This window comes from Palaemon carinicauda, chromosome 24, assembly GCF_036898095.1.
Source record: "Palaemon carinicauda isolate YSFRI2023 chromosome 24, ASM3689809v2, whole genome shotgun sequence".
Classification (NCBI taxonomy): Eukaryota; Metazoa; Arthropoda; class Malacostraca; order Decapoda; family Palaemonidae; genus Palaemon; species Palaemon carinicauda.
This window is the reverse complement of record NC_090748.1, coordinates 82,598,685-82,618,684: the sequence shown is the minus strand read 5'-3', so window position 1 is coordinate 82,618,684 and position 20,000 is coordinate 82,598,685. Positions and strand designations below refer to the sequence as shown.

General features: G+C 30.9%; 1 protein-coding gene across 3 annotated transcripts in view; it reads left to right on the top strand.

Annotated features, from left to right (window-relative positions):
- The first annotated feature begins 1,511 nt into the window (after window positions 1–1,511).
- Window positions 1,512–20,000, top strand: part of cac (cacophony) — a 360,232-nt gene continuing 341,743 nt past the window's right edge. For all 3 annotated transcript variants that reach the window (XM_068348246.1, XM_068348244.1, XM_068348245.1), the window contains exon 1: window positions 1,512–1,612. In XM_068348246.1, coding sequence (XP_068204347.1) covers window positions 1,562–1,612 — 51 coding nt within the window. In that variant the 5' untranslated portion in view covers window positions 1,512–1,561. The remainder of the gene's footprint in view (window positions 1,613–20,000) is intronic.

Below are 20,000 nucleotides of genomic sequence, written 5' to 3'. Positions count from 1 at the left end.
ATCATAAGGCTTTTCTCTTGGGTCTTCTATGATTATTATTGCTCCTTGTGAATTATGCAGATGATGAATTTTTTTTTTTTTTTTTTTTTTTTTTTTTTTTTTTTTTTTTTGTCCCATAACAGCAAATGAATTTCTTTTACCACAAGACAAACCAAGAATAGATAAGTTGGAATTGAAATTACATTACGAGCCTCCGTCTTGCTAATATCATTTGGCAAGACGAATGTTTTCTCAAAGTCTTGAATATGAGGCCTGCATATTTTGCTAGAGGACTCACGTACACTTCCTATGTATACGCACAAGCTTACATCCTCACACACATACATGAACATGCAAATATATATATATACTGTATATATATACATATATATACACATATTATATATATGTATGTATGTATGTATGTATACATACTCTCTATATATCATTATCAAAGATACAAGGATTGACAACAAAGATTCAGCTACACAATCCTTATCAACCCAAAAAGTAATTGATCCAGGGCGCAGTGCGATATGCATTCAGCTGTGATATACTGGTTTCATTTAATGTGAGATTTTTTCATGCATATATACTGTGTATAATATATATATATATATATATATATATATATATATATATATATATATATATACACACACATATATATATATATATATATATATATATATATATATATATATACATATGAGAGCATGTCTTATCCAAGTAAAGCATATCTGGGAAAACAAAAACTACTAATTAAAAAAAAAAAAAAATATATATATATATATATATATATATATATATATATATATATATATATATATAATGTGTGTGTGTGTGTGTGTTTGTGTATATACACACATGAGAGCATGTGTTATCCTAGTAAAGCATATCTGGGAAAACATATAAACTACCAATTTATAATTTTATCCTTCTTGTGTATATTACATTTTATCGATTTTCACAATGAAAACAGGAACTTTCAAGCAATTATACCTGCCTTCTAAATATACTAAGTCTTGCATCATACCGGAGATACTGTATCTGTATTTCTATACTAACTGCATAACTGTATTATCCTCTTTATTGAAGATTAACCACCACCATCACCAACTTCCAGGTGCATTAAGAATTCAAGTATTTACTGTATCTGTATTTCTGTACTAACTGTATAACTGTATTATCCCATTTATTGAAGGTTAACCACTCCCATCAACCACTACTAGGTGCATTAAGAATTCAAGTATTTACTGTATCTGTATTTCTGTACTAACTGTATAACTGTATTATCCTATTTATTGAAGGTTAACCACTCCCATCAACCACTACCAGGTGCATTAAGAATTCAAGTATTTACTGTATCTGTATTTCTGTACTAACTGTATAACTGTATTATCCCATTTATTGAAGGTTAACCACCACCACCAACCAACTACCAGGTGTATTAAGAATTTAAGTATTTCAAGAATTTAAGTATTTTTCATTAAGTATTCAAGCATTTTCCTTAACTGTGATATCCACTCCGTTCGAGTACGCGGTCCTGTTGACCATCATCGCCAACTGCATTGTCTTGGCCATGGAGGTCCATCTCCCCGAGGGCGACAAGACGCCCTTGGCGACCGACCTGGTAAGGCGTTCTCGGACATATTTTTGCCTCTTTCATTCGTCACTCGTTGTCATGCTTATGATTCTTTCACTTGTCATTCACTTGTTCTTCTATTTTAAACAGGGAGCGGTTTGCAGTGTGTAAGTCTCTTTAGAGTTTATGTGATGGAACATTAGAATATGTTTAAGGCCTTGAAGTAGTGTTTCTCTCTTTTTGTTTTGTCTTTCAAAATTCGGGATCAGTTCTTAAAAAGTAATTACTTGAAAGTTTTGAAATTTCGAAAGTTTAAGCAATGGGTCGTGGGTTTCAACATTTGGGATAAGTGTTTAGAAGGTAATTATTTGAAAGTTTTGAATTTTCGAAAGTTGAAACGATTCGTGTGTTTCAAAATTTGGGATAAGTTTTCAAAAAGTAATTACTTGAAAGTTTTAAAATTTTGAAAGTTTAAGCAATGGGTCGTGGGTTTCAACATTTGGGATAAGTGTTTAGAAAGTAATTATTTGAACGTTTTGAATTTTCGAAAGTGGAAACGAGTCGTGTGTTTCAAAATTTGGGATAAGTTTTCGAAAGGTAATTGCTTGAAAGTTTTGAAATTTCCTAAGCTGAAACAGCAAGTCATGAGTTTGAAAATCTGATGGAAAATAATTACTTAAAAGTTTACTTAAATATTTTGATATTTACTTTGAGCTGTTATGGAATAATCTTTATATTTGGTAATGATTAAAATTGATATGTTTACAGAAGTAACTATTTTGCAAATAAGTAATCGTATTTAACTTCAGTTTTCAAGTTTTTTATATTAGTTTTATTAAAATGGGTTCCAAAATATTTATTAAAAAGAGAGAACCGCTACATTGTCTCTCATTTACTTTTCAGATTGTTATATATTTATCTATATATGTGTGTGTGTAAATATTCTTGACAGTGTTTAAGCATACTGTATAAACATGCATACTCACAGACACACACATGTATATATACATAACGAATGGCTTCAGTAAAGCCCATTGTTCATATATGGTCTTGAAAATAGCTCTACTGAATGCCATTGGTTATTTATTGTAACGAGGTAGGTTACTTTTATCATAATGATTATTACACCTATATAATTATTAATTTTTTCTCTCTTTATTTACACTATTTTCTGAATCAGCTACATAGAGCATTTTGATATTAGTCAAATGACATTTTAGCTGTCGTAGATACAAGTTTGGTTTGGATTATGGTTAGCATTGCATGGAAGCTACTCAAATTGTCTTGTATGTACATATATATGAATGTATATATAATTATATGTACACATATACATACACATTTAGGTGCATATATACGTGTAAATATTGATTAGAGAAATGCACAACTCACTCGTACACATTGAAAGCAAAGCAACATAGGATATAAAGAGAAGAATTGTGATTACCCCATTTGCACTGCATTTTGTTCTGGAAAACACTTTTAGGCTCCTCACAACCACTGCAAGATAGATACTTTCTCTTGTGACAAGAATTGCATTGCAATCCTAAGTACGGACCCTTTATTTTTTTGTCGGTGGTGTCGTTAATTTATTTATTTTTTTTTTTTTACGAAACATGTATCAATTGTATTGTACTATTCGGTAAAATACAAATAAATCTTGCATTTACACTTTCATACCTGTCTTAAGCAAACTTCTCTCTCTCTCTCTCTCTCTCTCTCTCTCTCTCTCTCTCTCTCTCTCTCTCTCTCTCTCTCTCTCTCTCTCTCTCTCTCTCTCTCTCTCATTTATATATTAAAAATTATATGACATTACGCAATGTTTTTCAAGTTGTATATATTATCTAAGAAAATCGTGCCATCCATCATTGACTGAGGATTTACAAAACTACACTGTTTGATTTGCAAATTTGTGGTTTATATCTCGACAATTCACATCTCTATAAAGATAATCGATCCTTTATGAATATTTTATAAATCATCATACATTTTTTTTTCATATTTGGAAGCTTTTGAAAAAATTTCAAGACACTTTTATTGGATTATAGTTAAAAACAAAATTAATCTTTTCGTACTCAGTAACGTATTGCAAATAGTTCGATCGTAATTAAGGCATTTTATACTCTTATGTCTCTCTCCAAAAAAATATGCAAATGTATTGCCTAAGCTGTTTTCTAATATTCCAAAGGTAAGCCATTACGAAGAGGTCTGGCAAAAGGAACGCAGAAAAAGAGAAATATATATTTTGCCGTTCGCTCTGAGGTCCATATGTATGACGGTCATAAAGTGACAAGATAAAAACCCCGCATTTTTCCACACTTCTTGCTTTCTTTTATGGTGGGTTTATATATATACATACATATATATATATATATATATATATATATATATATATATATATATATATATATATATATATATATATATATATATATATATGCATATATATAAATATATATATATATATATATATATATATATATACACACACATATATATATATATATATATATATATATATATATATATATATATATATATATAAATATATGGGATAAATACTGACTATACACCTTCTTTGAAAATAAAATCATAGTAAAAGTGAGCCTTGAATACACCTTTTTCTGCTGCATCTGTTCAATTTGCCAGCCTATCATTCAGATATTTTTTTATGTTGCAAATAACCTATAGTTTGTTCTCTTTCTGAAAATTCCAACTCTCTCTTATTTTTCTGCTACGCCAACCTGGGCTCTGAGCCTTTGGTCGGTAAGGTATTCTTGGAAAGTTCAAAGACTTTTTGTCTGAAAACTCGTATTCACAATTGAATAGATGAACTAGTCCCTAGAAGTTTGTGATACTTCCAGCCTACTAGAAACGCCCCTTCCAAGCGATCTGCCTGATTGGGGTTCGAATCCTGCTCATGCACTATAGTTTCTTGTATCGTATGCAACCTCACCATCCTTATGAGCCAAGGATGGGCACGGTTTTGGGAATCCTATACGTCTACCTTCCGAGCTTTTAGCAGCCATTACCTGCGACTCCCTGGTCCTATCTTGGATAAAGAGGGGCTTGGGTGCTGATCATATGTACATGTGGTCAGTCTCTAGGACATTGTCACCGTCCCATGGCTCTGCCATTCATGAACGACCTTTAAAGCATCAGAGTTTAAAGTGTTCTGTGACTAGTATTTTCTCCAGTTGTATGATTTTCTAACAACTTTCATAAGGTTATTAGTTAGCGTCACTTTTTTCTCTATGCTAAGGAAATATTTTTTAATTTCGGTAAGAGGATATTCATGAAATCTTTTTATATAATTTATTAACAATCAAGTCTTCATATTATCGTTTTTGTCAACCTATGATTGCAGTGAATGTTGCGAACATATTTCTTCATAGTTTATGTATGTCAGATCAATTTTAACGTTGCTATTAATCTCTAGATATTTTATATTCATTATTTCTCAAGCCGTCTTTTTATTTCCTTTATTTCCTTTCCTCACTGAGGTACTTTTCCCTGCTGGAGCCCTTGGGCGTATAGCATCCTACTATTCCAACTAGGGTTGTAGCTTAGCTGGCAAATACTTTTGAGGTTGTATCATCACCATACATCTTATACTTTCAATTCCCGTTTATTTTATTTTGGGAACACTCAATATTGTGTCATGAAAGTTTTAGTATTCTTTGTTCAAAGTTCTGACTGAATGTGAAAGCTAATACATAATTGAAACTTTATATCTAACTATTTTTCTGTCTCGTCTATCAATATTGAGAGCCCTTGAGGTTTGAGACTAGTATTGATCAAATCATGCAGTCTACCCAAGGAATGTGTTGAATTTTATTAGCGTCGTAAATTCCTTTACCCAGGATTGGAGATTTTTGTTTATATCTTTCTCTGCCATTCACAGTTATGTTGTTATCAGTCTGAAGGCACCTAATGTAGTCAGTGGCCTTGATATACTGTCGTTTTGATATACATTTTCTTTCGTCGCTCCTTTTTTTATCATCCAATTTTAGTCTTAGTTCTCAAGTTGGTAAACCCCCACTTTCAAGGCAGCTATGACGTCTGCGAATTGCTGACTTTTTTTAGATTTTCCTTCCATTTACTGGCTCTTCTGAAGACATTCTTATCCTTTGGGTCGAGTGACTTACATATTCTTCCCTTTTTAGGTCAATTCTATTATTATCCTTATTCAAACTGTTCCTTTAGTCTTCGTCTTCCTCAAAAAGAAAATGAAAAAAAAGGGCTCTTTATATTTTAAATAATTGATACAGAAGTATTTCTTAACTTTCTGATTAGCTTTTCGTTGCCTTCATGGAATTAATAACAAATGAGTATTTTAATAAAATATTCATTTTAGTAAAGTTAAATAAGGATATTCTAGATACCTGCGAACTTCATCATGCCATCTGTGATTAAAAGATTATAAAGATAAATCTACAAGGATTCTTAAACTCAAGTTACTAATGTTCAGATTTCTGTCGAGATTTTCCAAATATATTAGAACCAAAGAGAATTTAACCTCAGTGTAGTTTACTAACAACTGAAAATTATGAATATGGAGAAAATTATGCGAAGAAGTACTGAAATAGGGTTTCGTCACTCATGGGAAGCTCAAAACCTAAGCGTAAATATTTTGTGCAAATACCTCTGATATTTATATGAGTGTTTTGAAAATTCAAAGCGTCGAAAATTCCTTTAAAAATAGATATGAATATAATTATATATGGTTTATAATTAAAGCTCTAAGACAAGGGCTTCAAGGAATGATGGAATATTTTTATTTTTCTTTTAAGTTTTTTGATGAGAACTTGTACATGTATTTAAAGTTCACGTACCGTTTCGACTTGAGAGGGGATATGTAAGCCATGAAATTCTAAAGCAATCTGTTAACGTATTAGTAATGTGCAAGTTTAAAGATTTAAAGGTCGCTCATGAGTGGAATGTTACTGGCCTGTCTTTTGGTTTAATTCGTGTAAAAATGTAACTCGAATTAACAGTAGTCTGTTAATTATCTCAGATCTCTAATTCAAATTGAAATACAATAAGTACTTGTAGTGATGAACGACTGGCGATTTTTCTTCACATTTTTGGATATTATTTGTAACTGAAGTTCTCAGGAAATAGATACCTTTCCATTTTTTTTTTTAAATAATTGGATAAATGCGAAAGATATTGAAGTTTAAATGAAGATTAGATTATATAATTTTGATAAATGCGAAAAATATTGTAAGTTTGAAAAGAGGATTAATTTATATAATTTTGATAAATGCAAAAGATATTGAAGTGTAAATGAAGATTAGGTTATATAATTTTGATAAATGCGAAGGATATTGTAAGTTTGAAAAGAGGATTAATTTATATAATTTTGATAAATGCGAAGGATATTGGAGTTTAAAAAGAGGATTAGATTATATAATTTTGATAAATGCGAAAAATATTGAAAGTTGGAAAAGAGGATTAATTTATATAATTATGATAAATGCGAAAAATATTGTAAGTTTGAAAAGAGGATTAATTTATATAATTTAGATAAATGCGAAAAATATTGTAAGTTTAAAAAGAGGATTAATTTATATAATTTTGATAAATGCGAAAGATATTGTAAGTTTGAAAACAGGATTAATTTATATAATTTTGATAAATGCGAAAGATATTGAAGTTTAAAAAGAGGATTAGATTTTATCATTTTAATAAACGCGATGAATAAATTTTAAGAAGCGAATTAGGTTAAACTACTATTGAGTCGAAGTAATTAATTGGGTAATTTTTTTAAGAATTTCAAACTTTCAGATTTAATTTTCCCTTAGTTGGTTATGGATACATTTTAAAAATTAAAACCTTTTTGTACAGTCTTTTGGGTATATATTTTGGCTTAAATCCTTTTGGATATTTTGCTATTGATATTTAACGACCACCAATAATTTTTTTAGTCTGATAATTTTGAACACCGTAAGACCTAAATATATTTAAGCGTCTTTATATTTACTGACATTGATTAGGCAATCAGTTATCGGACTTGTCTGAGAAGTAAATGCATTTTTCTGGAATTATCGTATCTATCTGACGTTCATCCCTCCATGTACCGCAGGAATGAGGAGGAAAAAAAAAAGAGAAAAAAATCCATTTGGGCCAAGGTAGAGCTGCAGGAAAATCTGCGGTCGGGAATGCCTTCGATCGAGTTTTCCTCTCCGCTCAGGTGTAAAGATGTTAGGAAAGCTTACTGTCACAGGACAAGAAAGGGGGAAAAGTTAAGCGAGGATTAGTGTTTCCCTTTATCCCCATTTCAAGCGCAGGTGGTGGTGTCTCGCTAATAACACGTGGCAAATAGCCCGCCGGAAATTTTTCTTGATGGACGTGCTGATTTTTATAACTATACTCTTGAAAATTTGCATTGAAATAGCGGTATATGCCTGGCAACATTTATTCCAGGATTTTTTACCGGTTTGAAATAATTATACACTCAAAAATTTGCATTAAAATAGAAGTATGTGCCTTGCAACATTTATTCCAGGATTTTTACCATTTTGAAACGGATATATTGACGTAAAGGAGTGATATTAAGGTCACCAATCCGTAAGATATAATGATAAAGTAAGGTAAAATTGCGGTCGCCTGTATTTTACTGGAATACGGCTGAGAACAGTATATTTTACGAAGATTTTTCGAATAAAATTACGGTTTTTTTTAACAGTATCGTAATAGTTTACATATATGTTGTCCTTATTTTTACGTAATGGAAACTAAAACAACTACAATTAATGGAATTGAAAGCGTGCACGTTGATTTTATCACCGTAGAGTCATAGTTTACTTATATTTTGTCCTTGTTTTAGTGAATTGGAAACTATAAAAAACTACAATCTCTGGAACTTTGAGGGAGGGGACATTTTCGCATGCGGTAAATCATATAAGCCCTTATGAAAAGATAGCTATAACTGATTAAGCCTTCATTATTATCAATAAGTATGAAAATATATTACTTTTATGAATCTTAATTGAAAATATCTAGCGAATGGAAGTACTTATCTTTCTTCATTACACTACGTCTTCGATTTTTTAGATTACATTCCGCGTTTAATGACAGACAGACAGTATGATCAAGTCATTTTAAATGTTTCCTTGTGCGAGGGCCGGTTGTTTTGGATATTAGTGGTCCATTTTGATGGCTACGAATGACGAATTATTTCTGGGGAGAGCTGTACGCCAGCTGTACATACCAGCCACTGCATTAAGTGGTAACCGTATTGTGGGAAATTTGATGGGCATTACAAATACCAACACTGTAGAAGTCAGAATTCAATTCTTGAACTTAAAAACTAACTACTGGACAACGACTGTATAATTCAATTCCTCTTTTATTGGCCTCTGTGCATCTTTTATTTTTACATTTTCCTGTCAAAGGGAACAGATATATACAACAAGGTTCTAGACGACCAAAATATCAGATTTTATAGAATGGATACTCGTATTAGAAAGCTAAAAACTTGAAGGACGAGACGACTGACTTAGCAAACTCTCTGCAATGAAACACACCAAGGAAACATTGAAACATTTGGTAAGAAACATGATTAGATACATTGCAGCACTTCTTCACAAAATTCAAAACAGAATAACAAGATGTACCATAAAATACTCAAACAATGACATGAAAAAAAAAAAAAATGTATCAGTAAATTTTATTAGAATAGATGCAGATTGTAGCATTTTATCGTTGTATTCTCGTCGTGTTTCCTTGCTCACTTTTTTTAGTAAAGCTGTTTTGACATTATTATTATTAAAGCAAAAAACTCACTGGCATTATTGCATGTGCTTTGGCTCTCGTGAGGTTTTGGAGATGTTCCAACGCTTCTTTTCGATCTCTCTTGAAGAACTAGACTCATGCAAGCATCAAGAGCATAATGTTGATTTTTTTATAGGATTATTTTACTTTTTGTTGGTCAATCGACTCAAAGTTATACAAGAAATTGGCTTTGTGGATGCATATTTTTGCTAGAAAATTATTGAAATAGTTTGAATCTATATGTTGGATTTCATTAACCTTAGATATTTACTTTCTTGGTTATGTTGATGGTATTGATATAAAACTTTGGAAAGTTGTAAATCTTTGTTTCTTTATGTCAATTTCCAGAATGGAAAACCTATGGAAGCTTAATATTCAGTTCTCGACCAATGATATTAATATTATGACTACTAAATACTAGAACATTATTAGTCTTAGAATCAGTCCCACTAAAGAACAAAATGTAATAATATCTGTGAGTTTATTGTTTGATTTTGAATGTTAATTTTTTCTTCTTTCGTATTTCGTGAATGTTGAGTATTGAGAGCCACGTCTTCTTAGTAGAGAATGAAAGAAATGTTGATTGTGAACGTTGTTGAAGAGATTGTCAGGAAATATAATTGAAGTATGAACAAAGACCAGTGGCATATGAATGTAACAGTGAGAATGTTCAGTTGTATGTGTGTGAATGCGTTCTCTCTCTCTCTCTCTCTCTCTCTCTCTCTCTCTCTCTCTCTCTCTCTCTCTCTCTCTCTCTCTCTCTCTCTCTCTCTCTGAATGCAGCTAATATATTAGATACGACCAATGCGTTCTCTCTCTCTCTCTCTCTCTCTCTCTCTCTCTCTCTCTCTCTCTCTCTCTCTCTCTCTCTCTCTCTCTCTCTGAATGCAGCTAATATATTAGATACGACCAATGCGTTCTCTCTCTCTCTCTCTCTCTCTCTCTCTCCTCTCTCTCTCTCTCTCTCTCTCTCTCTCTCTCTCTCTCTCTCTCTCTCTCTCTCTCTCCCCAAAACTTTTTTCTGTAAAAAACACTATTTATATCATTCTTTAGCATGAGTCTCATTAAATTCCGTATTCGTAAGACTGATGGTGCGAATATTTTTTTTTTTTTTTTGCTCTCTCTCAATATGACAAGGGTGAATGTTCGGAAAACAGGAAGGAAAAACCTGTCTTGTTGTGTTGATAATAGATTACTTGTATCTGTGTTTAGAGATACGAAAAGTTTTCTAAACAACCTCCCGTGTTAAATGTTTTAAATGAAGTTTAGTGCCTTCTTATTCTTCTTCTTGTAAGCGTGATTTCTTCTTTTTCGTCTTCTTCTTGTGAACTGGATATCTTCTTCTTGTAGGCTTGAGTTGTTCTTCTTGTTCTTGTAAGAATAATTTCTTCCTTCTCTTCTTGTATGCGGGATTTCATTTTCTGCATCTTGTAAGCTTAATTTCCTCTTCTTCTCGTAAGCGTGATTTCTTCTTCTTCTTCTTCTTCTTCTTCTTCTTCATGTAAGCGTTATTTCTTCTTTTTTCATCTTATAAGCTTGATTTTCTCTTCATGTAAGCGTGTTTTCATCATCTTGTAAGCCTAATTTCCCCTTCTTCTTGTAAGCGTAATTTCATCTTCCTCTTGTAACCCTAATTTCCTCTTCTTCTAAGCGTGATTTCTTCTTTTTCTTGTAAGCGTGATTTCATCTTCTTGTAACCCGGATTTCCTCCTCTTCTTGTAAGCATGATTTCTTCCTCTTCTTGTAACCGTCTTCTTCTTCTTCTTCTTCTTGTAAGCGTGATTTAATCTTCTACGTCTTGTAAGCGTGGTTTCTTCTTCTTCTTCTTCTTCTTGTAAGCGTGACTTCGTTTTCTTGTAAATTTGATTTCCGCTTCTTTTTGTAAACTCGATATCTTCTTCTTGTAATCTTGGTTACTTCTCTTTTTCCTGTAAGCTTGATATCTTCTATTTCCTCTTCTTCTTCTTCTTGTAAGCTTGGTTTCTTCTATTTCCCCTTCTTCTTCTTCTTCTTCTTGTAAGCTTGGTTTCTTCTATTTCCCCTTCTTCTTCTTCTTCTTGTAAGCTTGGTTTCTTCTATTTCCCCTTCTTCTTCTTCTTCTTCTTGTAAGCTTGGTTTCTTCTATTTCCCCTTCTTCTTCTTCTTCTTCTTGTAAGCTTGGTTTCTTCTATTTCCCCTTCTTCTTCTTCTTCTTGTAAGCTTGGTTTCTTCTATTTCCCCTTCTTCTTCTTCTTCTTGTAAGCTTGGTTTCTTCTATTTCCCCTTCTTCTTCTTCTTCTTGTAAGCTTGGTTTCTTCTATTTCCCCTTCTTCTTCTTCTTCTTCTTGTAAGCGGCGTGATTAGATTCATAACGAGAAGAAAATGATTGTTAATGAGGCTAGCGTGCCTTTCCCTGGGAAACTTCGCTGGCCCTCCCTCCCTCCATTTGCATAACTTGTTATTTCACAGAATGACTGCTTTGCGTCATAACTGCATTTATGTTAAACAGTGTTAAGACGGTTTTTCTAAATTAAAGAAGCGTTGCAGGGTAGCAAGTTTTAAGTGGTATCCCTGGACTGTCTTGTTGTGCCTCGTGGTGGTTTGTTTGTGATTGCATATGAAGTTATGAACGCTGTTGAGAGAGAGAGAGAGAGAGAGAGAGAGAGAGAGAGAGAGAGAGAGAGAGAGAGAGAGAGAGAGAGTTGATAATTATAAAGTGGACACCATGCCCTGTTGCCTAAACCTATTATTTATTGTTGTTCTCTTTGTGGTCTTGTTTTTCTGTATCATATCTTTCAAGTCATGTGGAAATCCATTTTACCTGTACGTTAAGATAAAAGCAGTGGTCTAATAGTGAGTCATGATAATAGATTTTTGTCAAAGATATTTAAGTACAGTATAAAAACCTCTAAGAAAATGTTTATGGCAGAATCTTGAAGAACACCATAAGAAATAAGGTATAGGTAACAGTTAAATAAATTAAAATTTTTGTGGCTTAGAGGATGTATGAATGATATCGAACGTATGGTAAGATAATATCAAAAGACAGGATTCTTCGAGTAGATTGAACAAGTACGGTCTTAGCCATCAATATATTTTATTTTTTGGGTGGGGGGAATATTTGTGAATTAATCTTAGATAGCTTTTGAACAAAAAGGGATATTCTGATTGATAGACTAAAGGAAATACTAGTGCAGTATTAAGGATAGAAAACGTTGAACAATAGAATGTTTGTTAAGATAGGGGGTTGTGGATAGATATAAACATTTTATAGGTTGTATCAAACATTTTTAACGTAGGAACCTAATGGGATAAAATTCAAAGGTTAGATGTGTGTAACTGATAACGAAATTTTCAAATAAATGCAACGATACAATACATTTAAAAGTGGAATTTATTTTCAATAGACTGAAGGGATCTGATCAATATAATTTTAAATAGAAGTACAAGTTAAAGAGTCTTAGTGAAATTTAATTGACTTCTGCGTAAGTGTAAAAAAGTGTATGGCTAAATGACAGATGCTTGGATAAATCTCAAAATTGGGTTTTTTTGTTAAAAGATCATTGATGTTGAGAGTTTTTCTGTATACAATAAAAGACATAGTCTTTCCTAATCAGAATAAAATGCATGGTCTTTATGAGGAAGTTTTAACATAGAAAAATTAAGACTCAAGAATGTTTTAGTGGGGTTAATCAAACTGAATTATTAAACAAAACAAAGAGCTATAGACTATTTCTTTTAGCGAGGCATATTTGCACCGACTCGCAGCGGTGCCCTTTTAGCTCGGAAAAGTTTCCTGATCGCTGATTGGTTGGACAAGATAATTCTAACCAATCAGCGATCAGGAAACTTTTCCGAGCTAAAAGGGCACCGTTGCGAGTCTGTGCAAATCTGCCTCGCTTAAATTAAAGAAATGGACTGTAGTACATGCGACAGTTAATCGACAACATTTAGTTTTGTGAGAAGAGATTTTATAAGAGAATTTAGAAATAAGATGAATGGTCATTATAATTTCTTTATAAATTTCAAAGGTATAATTTCTTTTCATTATATACACGGGAGACCAGTTATAGGACATTTTTAGGACACAACATTCCTTTTACCTGGGAAATGACATGATTAACCAGATGTTAACTTGAACCCACAACGTCATTGTAATGAGTCGAATTACATGGTTTGCCAAATGTGACTTTTAGCGTGAATGTGACTGGTGTTCCAATGTACATTTTCTGATGCTATTTTTTTTCTGTTTAACCATTTTTTATGTGGCGTGGCCGTATGAAGTGTGTATAAAGGTGTTTTTTTTTTTTTTTTTTTTTTTTTTTTTTCTCAAAATATTGTCATTAGTTCGTGTGTGTTTTGCTAGATTCTACTGTAACCGAGACTCTTCTAGTCGTTTCCTTAGTGTGGTATTTATGCCTCGTTTTATGTTCCTATGTAAAAATAAATCTGTTCGGATGTACATATTGAGAACACAGAATCCGTAGGCGCACTGATATGATTGTGTGATGATCGTGGCGTTGGTATATGCTGTAGTACATTGATGTATGTATGTTTGTATGTTTATAAGAACGTAGTTTATTTTTTTTCCCTTGGAATGAGAGATGTACCTATATAATCCTTAAAGTTCTTTTAATCTTTTTTTTTTCCTGTGTTCCTGTATTGTTTTTTAAGGCTAATGATTTTTATTATGAAAAAAAAAACGTTCTTTTCTGCAAATTTATAACAATTTATAATCTGAAATCAATCTTCGTAATTTACCGTCAATTATTTGAAGGGTTTTGATAGGTGACGAAAAATTTTAATTTATTCTTTTATTTTTAATAGTTACTTTGAAAGAAAAATTGCAAATTTATAATGATTTGTAATCTGAAATCAATCCTTATGATTTAGTGTCAATCATGGAAAGGATTTTAGTAGATGAAGAAAGTTTAAATCTTTTCTAATTTTAATAATTAAGTTAGCTTCGGGTTCTGGGCTAGAAAAATGGGCGCTAGTTTCACCGGCTCCTGTGGGTCACAATGTATGAGAGTTTGAAATAGTTTGTATTTTGCTTGAATTTTCAGCATGTTTCTTTATTTACACCAGTTTCCATTAGCGTACAGAGACAACAAAATACGTTTATGAATAACGATCGCCGGATTAATTGAATCTGATATATCATTGCTAGTTGCTTGTGAGGATTTTCTGCTGCTATATTTTATTTTCTTTTAATTGAACAAAATATTATGTGACTGAAACCCAGAGGCAAGTAAGGCATAATTTTTTTCCCCTTTTACAAATTGCAATTTTTATTGATCTTTATTCGGGCCTATAACAGTTTTGCAATACAGCTGTTATGTTATTCATAGCTGAAGTGGAATGTTGCATTATCATATAAATTAATCTTTTATCAGAATTAAATAAGTTCATCAAACGAGGTGACGATTTTCAGGCCTTTCAGCATATAATTAATTATTCTGTAACTGCACTGCATTAATTATTCTAATGCCCAAAAATTCTCTCTAAATTCATTGCATGAGTCTTGACTTTAATCTTGCATGTGTATAATTATTCACGTTAGATTTTTTTGGAAAACTTGTGTCAAACTGCTGAAAAGAACTTTGTTGTGAGAGAGAAATCTTACATTCACCTCTACTGCATCTTTTGATTCTTTTAAGAGAAGGTGTTGTATTTTATAAAAGATTTAGCAATTATATTGTATTTTTAAGGTCTAGGGAAGTTTGTTATTATTTGCATTCTTTTAAATATGAAAACTTATTTTCTATTCTTATAAATATGAAAGTTTTGTCTGTTTCTCAATATATTACAGTAGTAAATTCTTGAAAGAGTTTGAATTAATCAGTGAAATTTATTCTCAATAAAAAGTTATCATTGTGGATTATAATTTATATTCTTGGTATTTATCTCTGATGCTCTTGACATGATAAAAATTTCCCCCTTTTTTCCTATTATTATCGCCTCTCCTTTCATCCTCATTCGTAACTAGATTACTGATAAAGGGACTGTCAGGCCGGTGTCCTTCTTTGTAGCTTAGCGAGTAATAATAATAATGATAATAATAAAATGACTCAATTGTCGATTTCACGTTAAACAGATATGTCATAGAAACCTCTTTTGCTTCAGTTTCATAGATTTTTATCTTTTTTGGAAAATGATCAACACCTTTTATCATTTGGTCCACCTGGAGGATCTGATTGCTTCTTGCGTCGCAATTTAATATTTATGTAACAAAAAAACTTTTTTATAATTCTGAATGAGTATTTTATTTTACGACTATTGCCATAATATTAAAAAGAACTTATTTAAGGATATATTCGAATAATACTTTTCTGGATATCTTAATGAGCGCAGGTATTTTTACGAAAAAGAAAAATTATAAAAAAAATTGTGATTTCAAGAAAATTTTGTTTAATGAATACTTTACGAGTCTTTGCTTTCGAAAAACAAAAAATGTGTGAATTTAAGAAAATGTTCATATAAAGGCAATGAAACCATTGATACACCTGTCCCTACCCGCATTGAATATGATTGCTCAAAGAGGTGCAGTTATCCTGGAAAAAAAAAGTTCGCACAGTTTTTGACGAACTTGTCTCCCTTCCCCGCGTTTCTTACCTTGCGCTTCTCCACCTAGCCCTCCTGCTCTTTCTTGTTCGTCTGCCCTTACTACCAGTCTGTGACCTACGCTCCTTTTTTTATAATAAGATTATAGGTCCCGAATCCTCCCCCTCTCCCCTTCCCCTCCCCTGTAGCCACTCCATGAGCACCCTAATCCCCCCTTGTTCCTTCTTACACGCTACACTATGTGTCGAATGTCTCTCTTATATTTAACCTTCCACTTACGTCCCTCTCCCATCACCACCACCACCATCACTACTACTACTACTACTACTACTACTACCACTACTACTACTACTTCTACCACCACTACCACCACCACCACTACCACCACCACCACTACCCGTGTGGACCTGCACCCAACTACGATGATGTCCCATCTGCAGCTGGTAAGATGAAATTTAATTATGACATCCTGAGGAATTATCGATTTGGTAGAATAAATTTAGAAAGAAGTAGTCTTTTGTGTGGAATGGCGAATCTCTCTCTCTCTCTCTCTCTCTCTCTCTCTCTCTCTCTCTCTCTCTCTCTCTCTCTCTTATAGATATGTAGTTTTATCCCGTATTAGTTTGATATTTCATTGTTAAATGTTTCAGTTTGATTTAACAATATTGGTTGTTTGTTATGTTATATTTTCTAATTCTTGAAGATAGGATATGAAGTGTTTGGATGTAAGGATGTAATGAAAACATCTAAGATAAGAAGACAAATCAATATCTGTTAGTCTCAAGACGAACTATATAACGTTGATCAATTCTTCATGTAGTTGAAATTTGTTATAAAAAGTAAAGAAAGATTGAATGAGTATCACCTTCATTAAGAATTAAGTTTTAGCCCTAGATATATTCAAACAGTTAACTGCCCTGTCTTGTACTTAAAAAAAAATGAGGATTTTATTATAGATACTCGTGAGTATACCGAGAAATGTTTAGTATAAACGTTTTGATTTTTAACATGTTATAAGTTAATCGTCTTTATATATATATATATATATATATATATATATATATATATATATATATATATATATATATATATATGTGTGTATGTATATATATATATATATATATATATATATATATATATATGTATGTATGTATATATATATATATATATATATATATATATATATATATATGTATGTATATATATATATATATATTTATATATATATATAATATATATATATGAATATATATATATATATATATATATATATATATATATTATATATATATATATATATATATATATATATATATACAGTATATATGAATATATATATACATATTATATATATATATATATATATATATATATATATATATATATATATATATATATATATATATATATATATATATAAGGAGTAAGGCATGTTTTCAGTGATTTTTTTCAATCTCTCCCATATGCCATAATATCAGTTGCCTAAAGCGTTGGGGATTATTTAGTTGTTTGTTGAACCACTTCTCTGTTCTTAATACAATTTCAACATAATTAATTGATATTTGAAACCTGCCATTTATTCCGTATTACAAAACAAGTCGATATTGTATGGATTTCCTTTGCAAGTTTCAACCAAATATTCTCAGCAAAAATGAAAGATTCAAGAGTGTATAATAAGATCCTCATATCAGTCATCCCTGATAAATCTTGATTTACTCTGGTGGGCTTTGAGATTTGCAGGAGATAACTTTTATATTTACTTTCCTCTTGAGGTATTGTAATCATAAAGCAAAATGCGAGTCAGTGTGATCATTCAGAAGACAAAAAGTCTTTTATACGAAACAGCTGAAACTGATTGTAAATATATGATTTATTTTGAAATTATCGTTAAGCAGATTTTCATTTGATGTTTTGACAAAAAAAAAAATTAAGCTTTAAATAGATATATAGTAATCATAGTTTTTCATTTCTTGGACATCCATTCTTTAAATATAATTTTGTAGTTACTTTTTAATGTTGGTGAACAAAGTTTACAAATTTTTATATGAATGTACTGACGTCAAGTAAATTAAGAAAAAATATATACAGAGCATTTTTTTAGGGATGGACTAAACAATGAGACCAGTATGAAATTATTTTTTTTTTCAACGTAACAACTCATTGTCTTTGTGCAAAGGTAAATCTCCGTTAGCTACTTTATTCTGTCTTCTCCAGTTAGAGGTCGAATCTGGAAGAATTAGAAGACAGTGTAAAAACCAATATTTTCAAACGTTTTAAATAACTTTTATTTTACAGCTGAATAGTAAGTATGTCGTTATTTATTAACCCTTATAGTTTCTTATGCATTGATATCTGCTTATATTTATCTATCTAGCTATCATATCTATCTATCTATCTATAACTTGTATAGATGTATGGTATATGAACGTATACATATGTAAATAATGACTAATATCTAAGGCATTTTGTATTGTATGAAATCTGAATTTTTCTCTGTATTCTTTCAGCCAATTCCACACAATAGTCTGCTCTAGATCCTAAATTCCTCGATGCGTTTCATAGTTTAATTGTTTATTTATTCTTTTTCTTCTTCTTCTTCTTCTTCTTGTTTGTCCTCATGTTTGTCCTCTTGTAGGGAAGATATCCTGTTGGTGGTGACTTTTACACAGTGTTCCTCTTACCTCACTTTGGCTCGACTGCCTAATCTCATCAGGCTGAAACGGTTATGTGGGATTAATTGGAATTCCCCATGTGGATACGCGGAATTAATTCGAATTCCCTAAATGGATATTTGGAATTAATTGGAATTCCCTAATCGGATATGTGGTGTCATTTTGAATTCCCTAAATGGATATGTGGAATTAATTTGAAATCCCTAAACTGATATGTGGAATTAATTTGAATTTCCCAAACGAATATGTGGAATTGATTTGAATTCCCTAAACGGATATGTGAAATTGATTTGAATTCCCTAAACGGATATGTGGAATTGATTTGAATTCCCTAAACGGTTATGTGGAATTAATTTGAATTCCCTAAACTGATATGTGGAATTAATTAGAATTCCATAAACATATATGTGGAATTAATTTGAATTCCCTTAACGGATATGTAGAATTAATATGTTTCAATTACGTCTGATAAGAAAGTAATGTAAAGTAAAAGTCACCTCCACGAAATCAGAATTTAATAAGCAATTTTTTTTTTTTCGAGGAAAATTTTAGGCTTTTCCTGTATGAAACGCATCTAGTAGTTGCTAGTTCTGAGTTTTCGTTTTTTCGTATATTTTATTATATCTTCTGATATTTGTGTTCTTGCATTGACCTCTTGCTGCTTTGATCAAATATGACCAATTGTCGTATAGGCAACTATGTTATGACTGTTCTCTTGAGGCGATTATGGTGATCTTGGAATAACATTTCATTTGTGAAGTCTGTATAACTTCCAAAATTTAATATTATTAATTTTTTTAATTAGGGCAGTGAAGAGTTTTGGTGAGCTAAAATATTTTGAAGGTATAGATTGGCGTAGAACCAACATAAACAGACGAAAGTCTGGAGCCTTCGTCTTGCAGTGGACGAGCAACAGCTGATATATATATATATATATATATATATATATATATATATATATATATATATATATATATATATATATATATATATATATATATATGTATATATATATATATATATATATATATATATATATATACAGTATATATATATATATATATATATATATATATATATATATATATATATATATACAGTATATATATATATATATATATATATATATATATATATATATATATACAGTATATATATATATATATATATATATATATATACAGTATATATTTATTTATGTATATATATATATCTATGTATATATATATATATGTATATATATATATATATATATATATATATATATATATATATATATATATATATATATATATATATATATATTATGTGTATGTTCATATGCATTGATGAATACAATAGAATTGTTTTAAACTGCTGTATGAAGTTTGCTTAGAGTAAAAAAAAGTGTACAATTATACTTAGAACAAGAGGTGCTCATGAAAGAGCTGTAACAAAGATAA